The following is a 17949-nucleotide window of genomic DNA, read 5'->3' on the forward strand; positions in this document are numbered from 1 at the left end:
AATCAGGCAAGTTGTCCTAATAAGGCAATAGACAATTGCTACAATCAGATAGTGTATGCAATCAGGCAAGCTGTCCAAATAAGGCAATAGACCATTGCTAGAATCGGATAAAGTGTATGCAATTAGGCAAGTTGTCCAAATCGGGCAAATCGACACTTGCTAGAATCAGATTAATTGTGTTCAATCAGGCAATGTGTCCAAATCAGGAAAGTATGCCATTGTAAATGAATAAGCAACTAGTTGGTTAGAGGACCGTGAGTACATGTAGGATACCTTAACTTATATGAAGAAAAGAAATGGCAAATTTAAACAACCATTATCAGGCAAATTGTGTATTGATGAGGGAAGTATACCTGTAGGACAATTGTGTTTGACAAAGAAACATTGTACCCCCACCCCCACGGTAGATTTAAGCAATATGCCTTAATTAGTATGGGAGATAGTTTGCTACAGTTTTTAGTCAGGTAATACTAGCCCAAAATAAGCTAGAATCAGGCAACAAATGATACACAAATGCCCAAATCAGGCAAGTTGTCTCAGTTGCCTCAATATGGCCCCGGTCAAACAGCATCTGATCAAAATATTTCTTTTGCATAATTGTTGGGTTACAATGATTAGTATTTACAATTAATGAGTTTCATGTGTGTCTCATTTCAGGTGGTGTCATCTTGTGTTCCACAGATCAACCATGAAATGGTGAGTGATAAAATATATTTATGTTGTTAAAACTGCAAATTTGTTAATTACTGCAACAGCTGTTTTGTGCTTCAGTGTTCAAACAAAAAGTTTGTTTGAGCATAGTACTTTTGATAAATGAGCAGGATTATATGATATTGCTTTCTCTTTTGTTGTAGTTTGTTTGTCTCTTAATGTAATTAGAAAATATCTCAAATGACTTTTAAAGTATTGTCATAGCCTTGGTTAAATTTATCATTACACTAAAACAGTCATAGACTATGGCACACTTGGCAACATCAATGCTGAAATAATTTTTGTATGCAAATACACAAACAAATTATTTAAAAAAACAAGATAGGGTTAACAATAACTGTTTGTTTTAAAGTTTCAAAGTCAGTCAAAAAAATAAACACTGTTTTAAGTTCAACAGGCAAAAACATGTTGTTTATGTTACAAATTCTGCCTTTTTTTTTCTTTGTTGCCTAAAAGGTTATACAATAACTGATTCATTGTTTGTGATATATTTAACTGAAAATAGGTGAAGAAAAAAACACTGTAATGAGATATTCTTGTATTATTGAGAGTCCTTCTGCCAGAATGTCACTCCACCATTTTTTACCTGAATCCTGTATAAATAATATTTATCAATTTTTAGAGTTTGAATACCGAAAAATAACAAATTTTGGGTTCCTGTGAACCGAAATATGCCAAATTTGGAGATCCTGTGAACCGAAATATGCCAAATTTGGAGATCCTGAATACTGAAAAATACTAAGCTATGAGCTTCTGTGTAAAATCAGGCCTTTTCTGTTCCTAAGTATGAACATATCTGCTTAAAATGTTCCTAAATACCATGTACATGTACCAAGAAGGAGCGCCTTGTTACACCGTCATTATCGCGACAAAGTCTTCATTCAAAACAGTATGATTTCTGATTTCTAAGTAGCTCAATGCTAAATAAGGACAAGAAGTACCACAATTTAAGTATTACGCTGGTACGCAGAAAAACTACCATCTTCAGTTTAGCCTGATCTTTCTATGGCGTTCTTTTATGCAGAAATCTTTGTATGTGGTCAATGCGGAAATGATAACATTGCTTGTCAAGAAAAATGCACCAGGATATTGTTTGTTTTAAACGTCATTGGGCTGATAAACTTCTACAAAAAACAACTTCAGTTCAACTGCGATGATTTATCTGAAATCTTATCGTACGCCATGGAAAGATCCGGCGATTACTTCTAGGGCGCGACACTTTTTAAACTTGATATTTATCTTGTCAATTGAAGCGTATTTGCTTCAGAATATTAATGCCATTCATAGATAGAGTAGCTGAACATTGAAATGTTAAGATCGTGAATGTATCGGCAAGTATTGATGTTGATTATGTAGAATTGTATTTACACAAGACGTTCATGGCATTTTGTCAAAAAAGAATCCAATGTAGATTAAACCTTGTACAAAGGCTGCCTTAGCTGAAAATATATATTTAGTTATGCCATTTATGGAAACAGTTTGTGTACAGTTTATTCATGTTTATGTGATTAAATTGATAAAAAAATCAACATGCCATATGATTCATGATGACATGCCTGTGAATATCGTGTGATATTTCAACCACTGAATTAAAAAGCAAAAGCAATTTGAAAAGCGATTCACTTATAAATTATTTCAGCAGCCTTGAAATAAAAAGAAAATATCTAAATAAAATTTACTTCAAAGTTTGATTTGATATGGTTTGGGTCTTAACCCAGTAAAGCAAGAACCATTTTAAAAGCAAGGGAGATAAAAACTTTAAAATATTGTTGTTTGTTTAAAGAAAATTAAGGTTTATTAAGTTTAATGGTGAACATCCAAATTCACACAATGTTGTCAATAAGGGTAGTAGTAATACATGCAGTATTTAAATTTTACACCATTGAACAAGAACACTAAAAGAAAAGGGAGATAATTACTAAATTGCTAGATTTTGGTCAAATAAAAAAAATGTATTCTCAATGTTGATTCAAAGGGCCACAATGAATGAATAGTTTGTTTAAGCCATATGTTTGGTGTGGGTAGGTCATTTAAGTAGTTTTGCATATTTTTTACCATCTTAAAAAAATAAAGACTAAACAATCTTGTGGGTCAGGAATGTTCTTGTTTGTGGGATATTTTGTTAGTTGATGGTGAAATTCAAAATAAAGTATTTATTTATTGTGGCTATTAATGCTATTTTATGCCCCAAAAAACTATTAGCTCCTTCATTAAACAGCCAGAATAATCCCAAGGTCAAATTTCATGAATCAACTTTATCAGACATTTTTTCCACATGGGTCATTAATTTAGAGGCATCAAAGTGTGTAAACTGACACATATTTTGTCATTTTTATGGACAGCATCAGATGAAAACAAATCTTAATACTTAGTTTTATTCATCTTTATAAATTTGACCATGAACCAAATAATAATAAAATATGTCCAAAAATGTTTGGAGACATCTGAAACCCACCCTTCCGTTCAAAACAATCTCTATTTCATGTTCTTGCATAAATGCACTTTAACCAACCCACTAGGTACATGTAGGTACATTATTTGAATTTTTTTGTCCGCCTTAATGGGTATATATGTAAAAGAAAATGAGTGTGTGATGTGACCAAAATGAGAGGGAAATATATCGTTACATATAAATGTGAAATGTCATGGTTACAGTAACTGCTGTTTGAAGTCGTGATATGAATGACAATTTACGTTATTTTTTATTGGCATGATTGCTGATTATTGCAACTGCGATGTTGATCATGTTGAAGGCCATGGATGCATTTAGAACACTTGGACTGAAATCAAGTGATGTGCCCAGAGCTTAACTGCATTTTGAAGATAAAAGGTTGAGTTATTGTTATAGGGTAAATAATATGGGGGGGGGGGTGTTCTGATGTCATTTAATTCAAGTTGTGCAATAAGTTGTTTTTTGTTTCAAAAATACAACAGTTCTTAGCGTTTTTTTGTGTCAAAAATACAACAGTTCTTAGCCTATCTTTATAAAACTTAGAATGTTAGTCAGCAAGATATTTAAGAACAATTCGAACTATAATGAGTAATCTGTCAAAAAAATAGGACACTTGGTCAAATACCAACAGTTAAAGTGGTAAAGTTTCTTATTTCTTTTACAAATCCAACTTTTTTCATCCAGTTTCTTATTATACCCCCCGACAAACGAAGTTTGAAGGGGGTATATTGGAGTCACTCTGTGGTCGGTCGGTCAGTCGGTCGGTCGGTCGGTTGGTCGGTTGGTCAGTCCGTCTTTTTGTCAGGCGGTCCGTTGCAATTTACCTTGTCCGGAGCATAACTTAAAAGCTACTGGATGGAATTGGATTAAACTTCATACAGTGATAGAGCATAATGAGAGGAAGTGCAGTGTACAATAACCATAACTCTATTCTTGCTTATTACTGAATTATTGCCCTTTGTTACTTTTTTGTCCGGAGTATAACTTGAAAAGAACTGGATGGAATTCATTGAAACTTCATACAATAGTAAAGCACAATGAGAAGAAGTGCAGTGTTCAAAGAACCATAACTCTACTTTAGCTTATTACTGAGTAATTGCCCTTTATTTGTTTTTTTTGCTGTCAAATTTTTTTTCCAGACATTAACTTGCAAACTACTAGATGGAATTTATTAAAACTTCATACAATGGTAAAGCACAATGAGAGGAAGTGCAATGCACAAGAACCATAACTCTATTTCAGCTTATTACAGTGTTAGTGCCCTTTGTTACTTTTTCTTGTCCGGAGCATAACTTGAAAACTATTGGATGGAATTTAGTAAAACTTCATACAGTGATAGATCATACTTAGAGGGAGTGCAGTGTATTCTATTTCAGCTAATTACAGAGTTACTGCTCTTTTTTCCTTTTTTCTTGTCTGGAGCATAACTTTAAAACTATTGGATGGAATTTAATAAAACTTCATACAGTGATAGATCATAATGAGAGGGAGTGCAGTGTACAGGAACTGCAATTCTATTTCAGCTAATTACAGAGTTACTGCCCTTTGTTTCTTTTTCTTGTCCGGAGCATAACTTGAAAACTATTGGATGGAATTTAATGAAACTTCATACAGTGATAGATCATAATGAGAGGGAGTGCAGTGTACAGGAACTGTAATTCTATTTCAGCTAATTACAGAGTTACTGCCATTTGTTACTTTTTCTTGTCCGGGACAAAACTTGAAAACTATTGGATGGAATTTAATAAAACTTCATACAGTGATAGATCACAATGAGAGGGAGTGCAGTGTACAGGAACCGCAATTCTATTTTAGCTCATTACAAAGTTACTGCCCTTTGTTACTTTTTTTGTCTGGAACATAACTTGAAAACTATTGGATGGAATTTAATAATACTTCATACAGTGATAGATCATAATGAAAGAGAGTGCAGTGTACAGGAACTGTAATTCTATTTCAGCTAATTACAGAGTTACTGCCCTTTCTTATTTTTTTCTTGTCCATAGCATAACTTGAAAACTATTGGATGGAATTTAATAAATCTTCATACAGTGATAGATCATGATGAGAGGAAGTGTAGTGTACAGGAACCGCAATTCTATTTCAGCCAATTACAGAGTTATTGCCCTTTGTTAACCAGTTTGAATATGGGTCATCTGGGGTCAAACTAGTGTGAATATGAGTCATCTTGGGTCAAACCAGTGTGAATATGGGTCTTTTTGGTCAAACCAGTTTGAATATTGGTCATCTAGGGTCAAATTAGTGTGAATATGGGTCATCTGGGGTCAAACTAGTGTGAATTTGGGTCATTTAGGGTCAAACTAGTGTGAATATTGGTCATCTGGGGACAAACTAGTGTGAATTTGGGTCATTTAGGGTCAAACCAGTGTAAATATGGGTGATCTGGGGTCAAACTAGTGTGAATTTGGGTCATTTAGGGCCAAACCAGTGTAAATATGAGTGATCTGGGGTCAAACTAGTGTGAATTTGGGTCATTTAGGGTCAAACCAGTGTAAATATGGGTGATCTGGGGTCAAACAAGTGTAAATATGGGTCAGCAGTATTTAAATTTTTTCGTTTATAAACATACATCATGCTGAAAAATCGCATTTGTCAAAATGAAAATCCGGCTTAAATGCTGTTCCAGCATTAACCCTTTGCTCCTATATAGAACCATTTCCAAAACATACTATAATTCCATGTGAAAAGCTTTTGATCATATTTATATGGTGATCTTGTTTGGCCCAGATTGTATTGATTCATATTATAAGTTCAACTACTGTTAAATGAATATGAAAAAAGCAAATGTTGACTTAATTTTTGTTTGAATAATCTGTACATTTTTCATTTCTGTTGGTCTTTGATGTATTGTAATATTGTTAGGCTTTATTGAGTTTGATATATGTCAAGGTAGATTAAAGTATGTAAGTAACTCTTAATTGCATGGGGAGATAAAGTGGAATGATAAGTCACTTAGTGACGCTCGGCCTTTTAATTTTTGTGTGCTTATTTTATGGTTCATCTCTAAAGAATATTTATAGGTTATTTAATATTGTTCTGTATACGGAGATGTATTTGGACCAGTACAGGCGAGCCCAATATGATTTTTACAGCTGTGTACGAGTCCAAATATAAAATATCACGTATTGTACAAAACAATGTTAATTAACTTATTTATTCTATATACCTTCATTATTCCAAATATTTTAATTATGTTATATTTTATAAAGGCATTGATATCAGATTTTAACAACATTTTGACGTTTCGTTTGCTAACAAACAAGAATTGAACATTGTTAGTAAAGAGGATTTATGGCACTATAACTTATGAGCGTCTGTTGATCCCGATTTTCATTGGAACCTTTTGCTGCGTTTCGGTCATTATCATAGGTTTAACGTGGGAGGTGTGAATCTTACCGTTGAATACAGAAAAAACTACAATTTTTGTATGCGCATGTGTCTTAATTTGGAAATATATTGTATGGTGGTAAATGGTGGTAAATTGAAAATGAGAGTCTACGATTGGACGTACGAATTAGGTATAAAATAATATTGTTTATAAGACATAACTGAGTTTTCAGTGGAATAATTTAAATATCAGTAAAGTTTGGTGTAAAAAAAGTGTAGACAAGCGCCCAGACCAATTAAGGTTCCAAAGTTTTAGAAGCCCTGTTCAATCCTAATTTTACCTTTTTCCTGCTTTGGTTGTTATAGATTATATCAATCCTAAATTCTGTGTTTTTTGAAGTGGTTGTTACAGATTATATCAATCCTAATTTCTGCTTTCTTTTCTGAAGTGAAATGTAATCAACAAACATTTGAAATGAGTTTACTGCATATGAGACAGATTTCACTGTAGACTTCACGCAGTCAGAGTACTTCAAATGTACATGCATGCATTTTAATTTTTAAAATAGCTTTTATTGTTAATGCACATGAACACACACACTATTTGATACATATCTCACTGGATCAAATACGGAGGCTGTCATAAAGTGAGACAGAGGGCTTGCACACATAGATAATCGATGCATAATGGCTCGTTTCCCTTGATGAAATATTCCTTTGAAGTGGAGCAAAATAAATGTTTGGGAACTGCGCTGCCCTCACTTAGACCGAAAATTACCCACAAAGCTCAGTAAATGATGTTGAAACCATCTGTCACAAGTAACAAATAAAATAAAGTAGTTCATAATACTATTGCACTGCTTTGTGTATAGTCAACGCAAAATGGTAAAATGATATTATCTCCCTTTGCTATAATATCCTATATTTTAGAAGGTGTTAAATGGTGTGGAATTTACAACTATCATTTTAGACATAATTCTGTCATTCTTAGAGATGATAGGGATATTAAATAAGAAAATGAGAAACAAGGGAGGTAATACTCATACTTCTGCTTCATCCCAATGACCTTTGTGAAAAATGTCAAAACGACCCATTAATATCATGCTACTTAAACTTTTTAGTTAACTGTAAGGTTATCAGGTACCAAACTAACTGTCAAAAAATTAGGTGTCTCCAGTGGCCTTCAGTTAGATACAATCTTTGCAAGTCTCAAGTTTCAGCTGTTTTTTGGCACAGAAAATGAGTTTTTGTCTTTTTGAGGTTGTTTTGCGGAGTATTCCTATTGTATGTTGTAACACGCACCATATTACAGATGACTGCATGCAGGTTAAAGGATATTTCTATGTGTGACACACTTAATTTATTCTGAATATAAACAGTCAAAACTTGATTGATTAATCTTTGGAATATTATATTCGTATTATTTGTCTTTAATTTTATACAAAAATCACAGTATCTAATATTTTTATTGATAATGAAAAAGAAATATTTTTAACAAGATAAATATGGAATAAAAATTATGTTGACAAAATTACTTTTGTTGTACAATTTACCTTATTAAAAGACCTTTAGAACACAGCTTAAGTTGAGTAATGTAATTATTATCAGTTTAACAATCCTTACCAAAACAGAGGATAATAATCATTGTCTTTCACACAATTAAGCAATTCATTAATGACAGCCTGATGAAATTATTGGACAATAACAAAATAGTTTGAGATGTCCCCTGTCACGCAAACACAGTATTAAAACGGGTACGATATCTGAATATCAAGTAATGCGACATAGTATAGTAACGCAACTATTTCTATAAGTGCTTATTTAAATAAATGGCATCTGTACAGAAATTTTATCTGATTTTAGTGAAATCGTTCACGGTTTTATTTGCCAAAGCTTTAAAGGGAGAAAAATTAGACGAAAATGAATAAAAGCTTGATGCGTGGAGAATATAACTTGGATCCTTTTATTTTATTACAAACTTCAATTACCTTTTGTTGAATGTAAATGATATTACTTGTTTATTACAAGTATAGCTATAAATCACCCACTCGTTTCAGTAATTTAAAATCAGAACGCCTATAAAATCATCCACTTGTGTAAACAAGTCAAGGCGATGCTTGCAATAAAAAAAACAGTAGCTTAGAAATTTATTGAAATTTAATGATTAAAAAGAATTTTGAGCTCTTGTTACTGTTTCCAAGTTTATTTTTTATGAGACATTAATCACAAACATAGGATATGCTTTTTTCATAAAATATTTAGCATTTCATTGCAATATTCAGTTTTTTTTGTGTCTGCTGTGTAGCAGGGCGGAAATATATACATGGACATGTTGTCTGCCTTTGGTGCTCACAGAATCAAACTTTTCATGTATGCAGCTCTCTAACTGAAAACAATTCTACTCCAATCTTTACAAAACTTGGCATCAATGCTTATTGACATAGTAACTAATTTCGATTACCAATCACACCAATGTAGAAACTTGAGAGTTACAGCCCTTAAATTAAAAAAAAAATGGGCACTCAATATTTCCCCGCAGGATACATCTGATATGCGGAATTGTTTTAACCTATCATTTTCTACCATTAAATTCTGTGCTATTAATTTTCTGCATTCCTCGATGCTATCTAGCATTTTGGATCATTTCCATCAAAAAAAACTTTTCTACCCGAAACACTTTTAGTTTTGCATTGCCATAAAACTATTTTCAAGAATGTATTATATTGTATATTTTCAGAATCATGAAGACACCCTGAACCACAATTATTCAGGCTACCCAAAAGTTGTAAGTATATATATAAGAACTTCAAATTTTAAGTTCCCCAAATACAAAATAGTTTGCTCAAATGTTGAAACAAATTATACAAGGTCTTGGATTCAATCCTTGAGACAAGCCAGACTAATTTGTCAAGCAAGTCAATAGCCTTGTACTTAAGCAAGAGTTATCCCCCATTTGAGTAATTTCATTCAATTTTTGAGGCAATGGCAGTTTTTTATTCCTTTTGAAGGCAATACTGACTTATGACTACAAAGGAATAAACACTGCTACTATACTCACTTGTCCTCAAAATGAGCATGAGATGACAAGACATGAAGCAAGTCGATATCCTTGTGCTCAAGCAAGAGTTATCCCCCAGTGGAGTAATTTCAGGTTTTAATTTAAAGCAAAATTACCTCCCTAAGTTGTACCAAGTAAAAGTCAGGTAAAATCAACATATACCACATTGTGTGTTCTTACTAAATCAAAATGATCACACTAGTTTTTGTTTTCTTTAATTATTTTCCTTTAATATGTCATTATAATTTCCCTTTGTCTTTCAGCAAGTGGTACCTGGCATAAGTCAGGTGAAATCACCGTCCACCACGATGTCTTCCAACATGAATGAGATGGAACATGATCGGACGGATGGCGATAGCTGTATTCTGGACCTCGTGTACATCACAGAGAGAATCATCTGTAAGTTAGTGGCAGGATTGATTTTAAGGGAAGTAACTAGTTCTTACGCGTATGAAGGGAGAGGTTGATTTTAAGGGAAGTAACTAGTTCCTACTTGTATGAAGGGAGATAATAAATTAACAGAGACAGTTGAATACTTTGTTTGCATCATAAGTAAGTAAATGGAGGCATTGGTTCTAAGGAGAGTAACTTGTTCTTATGATGTAAATAAGGGAGATAATTAAATTCCTCATAGACAGAGGTAGAGAATCATGTAAGGAAATATGTCTCATTCGAAGGGGAGGAACTTGTGTTCATACTTCTTTTGATAAGGGGTATATTTAATTTAAGGACATATAAGATATAAGATCTATTTGGTCAACATCATCGTGTAAATCATCAGTAAATTCATGGTCTGGGTGGTTCTAAGTACATTAATACTTAGATTTTGACTTTCATGTAATGATGGAAGAGAACTACTTGTTCAGTATGATTTGTTAAAAACATTTATTCCATCTCTTTCTTTTCTATAACAAAGATAATATGTTAGTTATGTATTGCTTAATGAATCGTTCTACTTATTTCTCTGTTATTTCCAGCGATGTCATTTGCCTCGGAGGAACACGAGAACACATACAAGTATAACCTGAAGGAAGTCACGCGGATGTTGAAGACCAAACACGGGGAAAACTACCTGGTAAGAAACGAGCATTGCATGTTTTTAATTTGAGAGATCAAGGCTTCACCAGTTGACAGACTTAACTCTTTCTATTTCTGTATGGAGTTAACGTTCTTCTTGCCCCTGCCATACCTCTGTTATGTCTCCAGCCTCTGTCTTGCCTCCATCTTGCCTCAGGGTTGTTTCCCTCTTGTCTCCAGCCTCTGCCTTGCCTCCATCTTGTCTCCAGCCTCTGTCTTGTGACCATCTTGCCTCCAGGTCGTTTCCATCTTGTCTCTAGCCACTGTCTTACCTCCATCTTGCCTCTGGGTCATTTCTGTCTTGTTTCCAGCCTCTGTCTTGCCTCCATCTTGCCTCTTGGTTGTTTCTGTCTTGTCTCTAGCCTCTGTCTTGCCTCCATCTTGCCTCCGGGTCGTTTCCTTTTTGTCTCCAGCCTCTGTCTTGCCTCCGTCTTGTCTCCAGCCTCTGTCTTGCCTCAATCTTGCCTCTGGGTCGTTTCTGTCTTGTCTCCAGCCTCTGTCTTGCCTCTGTCTTGACTGCATCTTGCCTCAGTCTTATCTCCAGCCTCTGTCTTGCCTCCATCTTGCCTCTGTCTTGCCTCCGTCTTATCTTCAGCCTCTGTCTTGCCTCCATCTTGCCTCTGGGTCGTTTCCGTTTTGTCTCCAGCCTCTGTCTTGCCTCCGTCTTGTCTTCAGCCTCTGTCTTGCCTCCATCTTGCCTCTGTGTCATTTCTGTCTTGTCTCCAGCCTCTGTCTTGCCTCTGTCTTGCCTCCGTCTTGTCCCCAGCCTCTGTCTTGCCTCCATCTTGCCTCCAGGTCATTTCCGTCTTGTCTTCAGCCTATGTCTTGCCTCCATCCTGCCTCCGGGTCGTTTCCATCTTGTCTCCAGCCTCTGTCCTGCCTCCATCTTGTCTAATGTCCTGGTCACCATGGTTACTGTTTCCATATAATCATCGAAATATTTATCTGGTTTAGAACAATTTTAAGCTTTGTATAGAGTGTGTTAGGCTAGTATGGCTGTGATTTAGTGACTGAGAATCAATAATTTTCACCAATTTTTACTTGAAACTTGAAAAAAATGGAAACACTGACAATTTCGACATGATCCCTGCATGGTCATGGATAACTTTGAGACCATCATTCAAATAAGTGCAATCGTGGGCAAAACCGATCATACCTAACACATAGCTTGTGAGGTTAACCACCTTTTTATGTAAGGAGATACATGTTAAACAAAACAATAAATGTCATCATACCTGTAACCACACATAATGTAGGTGTAAAATAGTTTGATCGAAGTAATAGTTCTATGTAACCACTATGCATTCTTCATCCTATGAGTCAGCAAAATTTCAACAAGCTTTGTAGAAGGTTATTTGTCACAGTTTGGTCATGATACAATTTAGCTTAGTTACATTGCCTCCATCTCAGAGGGTTCAGTGCAAGATAGATGTAACTCCATAAGAAATAGAAGTATTCAACAATAACATCTGTGGGGGCAGGCAGGCGGGTGGCTGGTTTTGGTGTGCAGTTTGAGCCAGATCAATAAATTTAGAATAAATCCAATCATCACCATACTTGGACAGAATGTGTACGATACTTGGACAGAATGTGTCTGATACTTGGACAGAATGTGTAAGGGCATAAAATCTCGAACAAGTTCAACAACTAGCCATATTGCAAGAGTCAATAGAAGAGTTATCACCCTTTAATTACAGACATCACCTAAAATTGATCTTTTCTGATCAACACCTTTAGAAGCCCTTGTCCATTTATCACCAAATTTAGTCAGAATGTGTATGGGTATAATATGAGATTCAGATTTTTTTTTTCGCTTTTAACAATCCATATATTGACAAGCTGGTTAGGCCATAATTGAAAAACAAAATGAGTTGTTAGGGTTACAGCCCGTCCAAAACCAGGTAGGGTAGGTAGGCTGTTTTATTCTTTTTCTATTAGGCTTAATGTAAGAAAGTTATCATCATCATTGGGTAATGGCATAAAAGTTATCTTCGCTATAAAGCTCAAGGTTTTTAAACTCCATATTTATACCGGCAGCATTTTTTTATTTATTTATTTTTACCAACAGACTGTAAAAGCAGTACGGTTGGCGCCAAAGTTTTTTGGTTTCGGCCTTATGGCAATATTTAAAAAAGTCTTAAACGCAGTTCATACTTTGGCTTTATTAGTTCAAGTTCAGTTGTCAAAGGATCGTCAACAATCTCCCCCACACTTAATGTGGGATGACAATTTCTAGTTATCTCTGAAATCAATGTGTTCAAGGGGAAACTCCAAGACTTCAATCATCGCTCCTGAATAGAAGCGGCTATCATTGAAGTGCTAATCCATTATGGGATTGTTGGATTGTAATTGTGTGTGTATGTGATGCAATGCATGTTTTGTAAAAAAAAGTTGATTTATGAAAAATTCATGGGCTTTAGAACATGTGCATTTCTATATCAAACCTTAAAAGAATTTGAAGTACCGGTAGTTCTTTCAGGGTGAGGAATCATGTGACTTAAAGGGGTTTTGTAGAATGATGCAACACTGAATTTTTGGCCAAGGATTGCCTTATTAAAATACAAGAAAATCTAAAATATTTCATGTGTGTAGAAGCAAAAAAAAGCATAGTATTTTATAGGCAAAGAAATATTTTCATATCTTTTCTGTCAAAAAAGTTAGTTAGAAATTCAAGTCGCTGAATAGTTTGTTTACACCGGTTGTGACCCGTGTTGACCAGTGTGAGAACCCCTTTATGTCACATGGTTTCTCACCATGTATTTGTATTTGTCGTCACATTAATGGGATAACAGTATCAATCATACACAGCTTTACTAGGCTAGAATGCATATGTCCATGTTTTTTTGTATCATAAAAATGATGTCACACACTTGAAAGACTAATTTTTTATGCTGGTAGCAAATCTAAAGAATAACTCATTATATGCGTTGTTAAAAATGACAAAGCGTTCAAATATCCTTTAAAAGTTTTAATAACTGCCTGTTTTTTATTTTCGTCTTTTCTCAAAAAATGAATCATATCATTATAGCCAACGAATGAAATCATTCATTTTCATTAGTTATTTTTTTGCATGATTTACTGTGGTTTGGTAGTGATAAATTAACTTTGTGCCATCAAAAAGTTTATGATTGTTTTGAATATAATAATTATTATGTAATAAATTTTCAATATTTTTCAGGTGATAAATATATCAGAAAAGAAGTCAGACTTAGCAAAACATTGCCCACAAGTGCTCGAATTTGGTTGGCCGGATAACTTGGCCCCGCCCCTTGAGAGATTGTGCAGTATCTGCAAGGCAATTGACCAGTGGATGGCCTCTGATATAAACCATGTGATGGTCGTGCATTGTAAAGGGGGGCGTGGCAGGATAGCGGTCGTCATAGCGGCGTACATGAGATACAGCAATATATGTGCCAGGTGGGTGTTTGAAGAAGATAATTCAAGAAAGTAATGTGGGGTTACATGAAAGATACCAAAACCATCTATATTTGAATGTCCATTCGTTTCTTATGGCTTTAAAGCTGCACTCTCACAGGTTGACAGTATTGACAATTTTTCTAGTTATTGACTCAAAATCAGCCGATTTTGGTATCAATGCCTTCACTTCAGTCATGAAATGTAATGTAACTTGCAATAAAACATATCTCAATTGTATATAAAACTGCTGAAAAATTCCTTTTTCTTAAAGCGTTAGAAACACTTTTAGCCATCAAACATCAAATTTTCGAACATAAATTTGAAAAACGTGGATCTGATCAGCATTCTTAAATCACTGGTTTTCCTGACATTTACCTAAACATTGGCTCATTCCAAGGCAAAAAAAAAGAAGAAAAGTTGTCAAAACAGACAATCTGTGAGGGTGCAGCTTTAAGAAAAGAAATCAAGAAATTAACATGGTGTAAATGCCAAATGGTACCAAAACCATCTATATTTGGATGTTGTTTGTTGCCTTTTGGCGTTAACCCGACATTACCACTTGAAACAAAACATAACTGCAGAAGTTGTTGGTTTAATTCAAACTTGTTGAATGTAATTAAATACATAAGGAAACAAAAGTTTTACTTAAAACACGCTTCAGGACTGTCAAGGAAGTTACTTACTCATTGATATGCTAATGTTGATGATTTCATTCAAATGTCTGCATTAAGTGTTGCCTGTGTTGGATATAAATCGGCTTCTTTGTGTTTGATGGTAATTTCTCGGAATGTTTTGAATTTTTACACAAAATTGATAAAAATTGCAAATACATGTGTAAGTGATGAGTTGCATTAAATTTCATAGAATTGGTAAAAATTGGCTTTGAATTGCAAATTTAATGAATGAATTATTTTTATTATAATGGGAAAAGAGAAATCATTTTTCATCTTAATGCCATTTATATAATTCATTTAAATAATTTTATGGTGATTAAGTTTAGTTCTGTTTTAAACTGTTGTTTTTGAGTCTGAATGCAATGATAGTTGTATAATCAAACATGTTAAGTATGATTTTTTTGTTAAAAATGAGATTTTGAAGGTAATGCTTTGATTTGATGATTAACGATAATTTGTTTGCAATTGTTTTTACGCATTAAGAAAAAACGCGATGCATATTGATTTGATTTGCTTTAGTTTACATTAATAACTAATGGTAGTTTTCAGAATTAATGAAATGAAAGATTTTGCAAATGAAGATGTAGCTAATTCAAATCTATTCAGTAAAATGAATTTCTGTTCACGGCATTGCAATAGATCAAGTTGATTTTTATTTTGGTTAAGTGCCATTTGTTGAAGTTTGTCAATCAGTTTATTGCATAGGAAGTAGGGTTTTGCAGCATAATAATGATAAATATGACAAAAATAAACCTACTTACCCTGAGTTTATTTTAATTTGATACTAATATCTCTTTGTTGTTAAATAAACAGAAGGAAACATTAATTTTGATAATGTAATCTTATTTTCAGTGCCGACCAAGCTCTAGACAGATTCGCCATGAAGCGTTTCTATGACGACAAGTTGGGAGGACTACCACAGCCCTCCCAGAGAAGGTGGGTAGTGATTATCTCCCTTGGAACATTTCAAGAGTCTGTTACTGTGATAAAGATCATTGCTGAAAATATTTTCCTTATAACAGAGCATTGAACTGGACTACGCAAGTTATAGTCAATACAAAATATCCAATAGTCAATACAAAACATCAGGTAGTCAATACAAACTATCAGGTAGTCAATACAAATTATCAGGTAGTCAATACAAAACATCAGGTAGTCAATACAAAACATCAGGTAGTCAATACAAAATATCAGGTAGTCAATACAAAATATCAGGTAGTCAATACAAAACATCAGGTAGTCAATACAAAATATCAGGTAGTCAAAACAAAACATCAGGTAGTCAATACAAAATATCAGGTAGTCAATACAAAATATCAGGTAGTCAATACAAAACATCAGGTAGTCAATACAAAATATCAGGTAGTCAAAACAAAACATCAGGTAGTCAATACAAAACATCAGGTAGTCAATACAAAATATCAGGTAGTCAATACAAAATATCAGGTAGTCAATACAAAACATCAGGTAGTCAATACAAAACATCAGGTAGTCAATACAAAACATCAGGTAGTCAATACAAAATATCAGGTAGTCAATACAAAACATCAGGTAGTCAATACAAAACATCAGGTAGTCAATACAAAACATCAGGTAGTCAATACAAAATATCAGGTAGTCAATACAAAACATCAGGTAGTCAATACAAAATATCAGATAGTCAATACAAAACATCAGGTAGTCAATACAAAACATCAGGTAGTCAATACAAAACATCAGGTAGTCAATACAAAACATCAGGTAGTCAATACAAAACATCAGGTAGTCAATACAAAACATCAGGTAGTCAATACAAAATATCAGGTAGTCAATACAAAATATCAGGTAGTCAATACAAAACATCAGGTAGTCAATACAAAATATCAGGTAGTCAATACAAAACATCAGGTAGTCAATACAAAACATCAGGTAGTCAAAACAAAACATCAGGTAGTCAATACAAAACATCAGGTAGTCAATACAAAACATCAGGTTGTAAACATCAGGTAGTCAATACAAAACATCAGGTAGTCAATACAAAATATCAGGTAGTCAAAACAAAACATCAGGTAGTCAATACAAAATATCAGGTAGTCAATACAAAATATCAGGTAGTCAATACAAAATATCAGGTAGTCAATACAAAACATCAGGTAGTCAAAACAAAATATCAGGTAGTCAATACAAAACATCAGGTAGTCAATACAAAATATCAGGTAGTCAATACAAAACATCAGGTAGTCAATACAAAATATCAGGTAGTCAATACAAAACATCAGGTAGTCAATACAAAATATCAGGTAGTCAATACAAAACATCAGGTAGTCAATACAAAATATCAGGTAGTCAATACAAAACATCAGGTAGTCAATACAAAATATCAGGTAGTCAATACAAAACATCAGGTAGTCAATACAAAACATCAGGTAGTCAATACAAAACATCAGGTAGTCAATACAAAACATCAGGTAGTCAATACAAAACATCAGGTAGTCAATACAAAATATCAGGTAGTCAATACAAAATATCAGGTAGTCAATACAAAATATCAGGTAGTCAATACAAAACATCAGGTAGTCAATACAAAATATCAGGTAGTCAATACAAAACATCAGGTAGTCAATACAAAATATCAGGTAGTCAATACAAAACATCAGGTAGTCAATACAAAATATCAGGTAGTCAATACAAAACATCAGGTAGTCAATACAAAACATCAGGTAGTCAATACAAAACATCAGGTAGTCAATACAAAACATCAGGTAGTCAATACAAAATATCAGGTAGTCAATACAAAATATCAGGTAGTCAATACAAAATATCAGGTAGTCAATACAAAACATCAGGTAGTCAATACAAAATATCAGGTAGTCAATACAAAATATCAGGTAGTCAATACAAAATATCAGGTAGTCAATACAAAATATCAGGTAGTCAATACAAAACATCAGGTAGTCAATACAAAATATCAGGTAGTCAATACAAAATATCAGGTAGTCAATACAAAACATCAGGTAGTCAATACAAAATATCAGGTAGTCAATACAAAACATCAGGTAGTCAATACAAAATATCAGGTAGTCAATACAAAACATCAGGTAGTCAAAACAAAATATCAGGTAGTCAATACAAAACATCAGGTAGTCAAAACAAAACATCAGGTAGTCAATACAAAACATCAGGTAGTCAATACAAAATATCAGGTAGTCAAAACAAAACATCAGGTAGTCAAT

At 33.8% G+C, this 17949-nt stretch overlaps 1 protein-coding gene across 8 annotated transcripts in view; it reads left to right on the plus strand.

The window, feature by feature from the left end:
* The window catches only part of LOC128240721 (tensin-1-like), a 124963-nt gene that overhangs the window by 46128 nt on the left and 60886 nt on the right, over window positions 1-17949 (plus strand). For all 8 annotated transcript variants that reach the window (XM_052957507.1, XM_052957506.1, XM_052957509.1 and 5 more), the window contains exons 2-7: window positions 658-696; window positions 9249-9296; window positions 9833-9968; window positions 10547-10644; window positions 13825-14063; window positions 15590-15673. In XM_052957507.1, coding sequence (XP_052813467.1) covers window positions 658-696; window positions 9249-9296; window positions 9833-9968; window positions 10547-10644; window positions 13825-14063; window positions 15590-15673 — 644 coding nt within the window. The remainder of the gene's footprint in view (window positions 1-657; window positions 697-9248; window positions 9297-9832; window positions 9969-10546; window positions 10645-13824; window positions 14064-15589; window positions 15674-17949) is intronic.

The sequence above is a fragment of the Mya arenaria genome, chromosome 7 (genome assembly GCF_026914265.1).
Source record: "Mya arenaria isolate MELC-2E11 chromosome 7, ASM2691426v1".
In the NCBI taxonomy this organism is placed as follows: Eukaryota; Metazoa; Mollusca; class Bivalvia; order Myida; family Myidae; genus Mya; species Mya arenaria.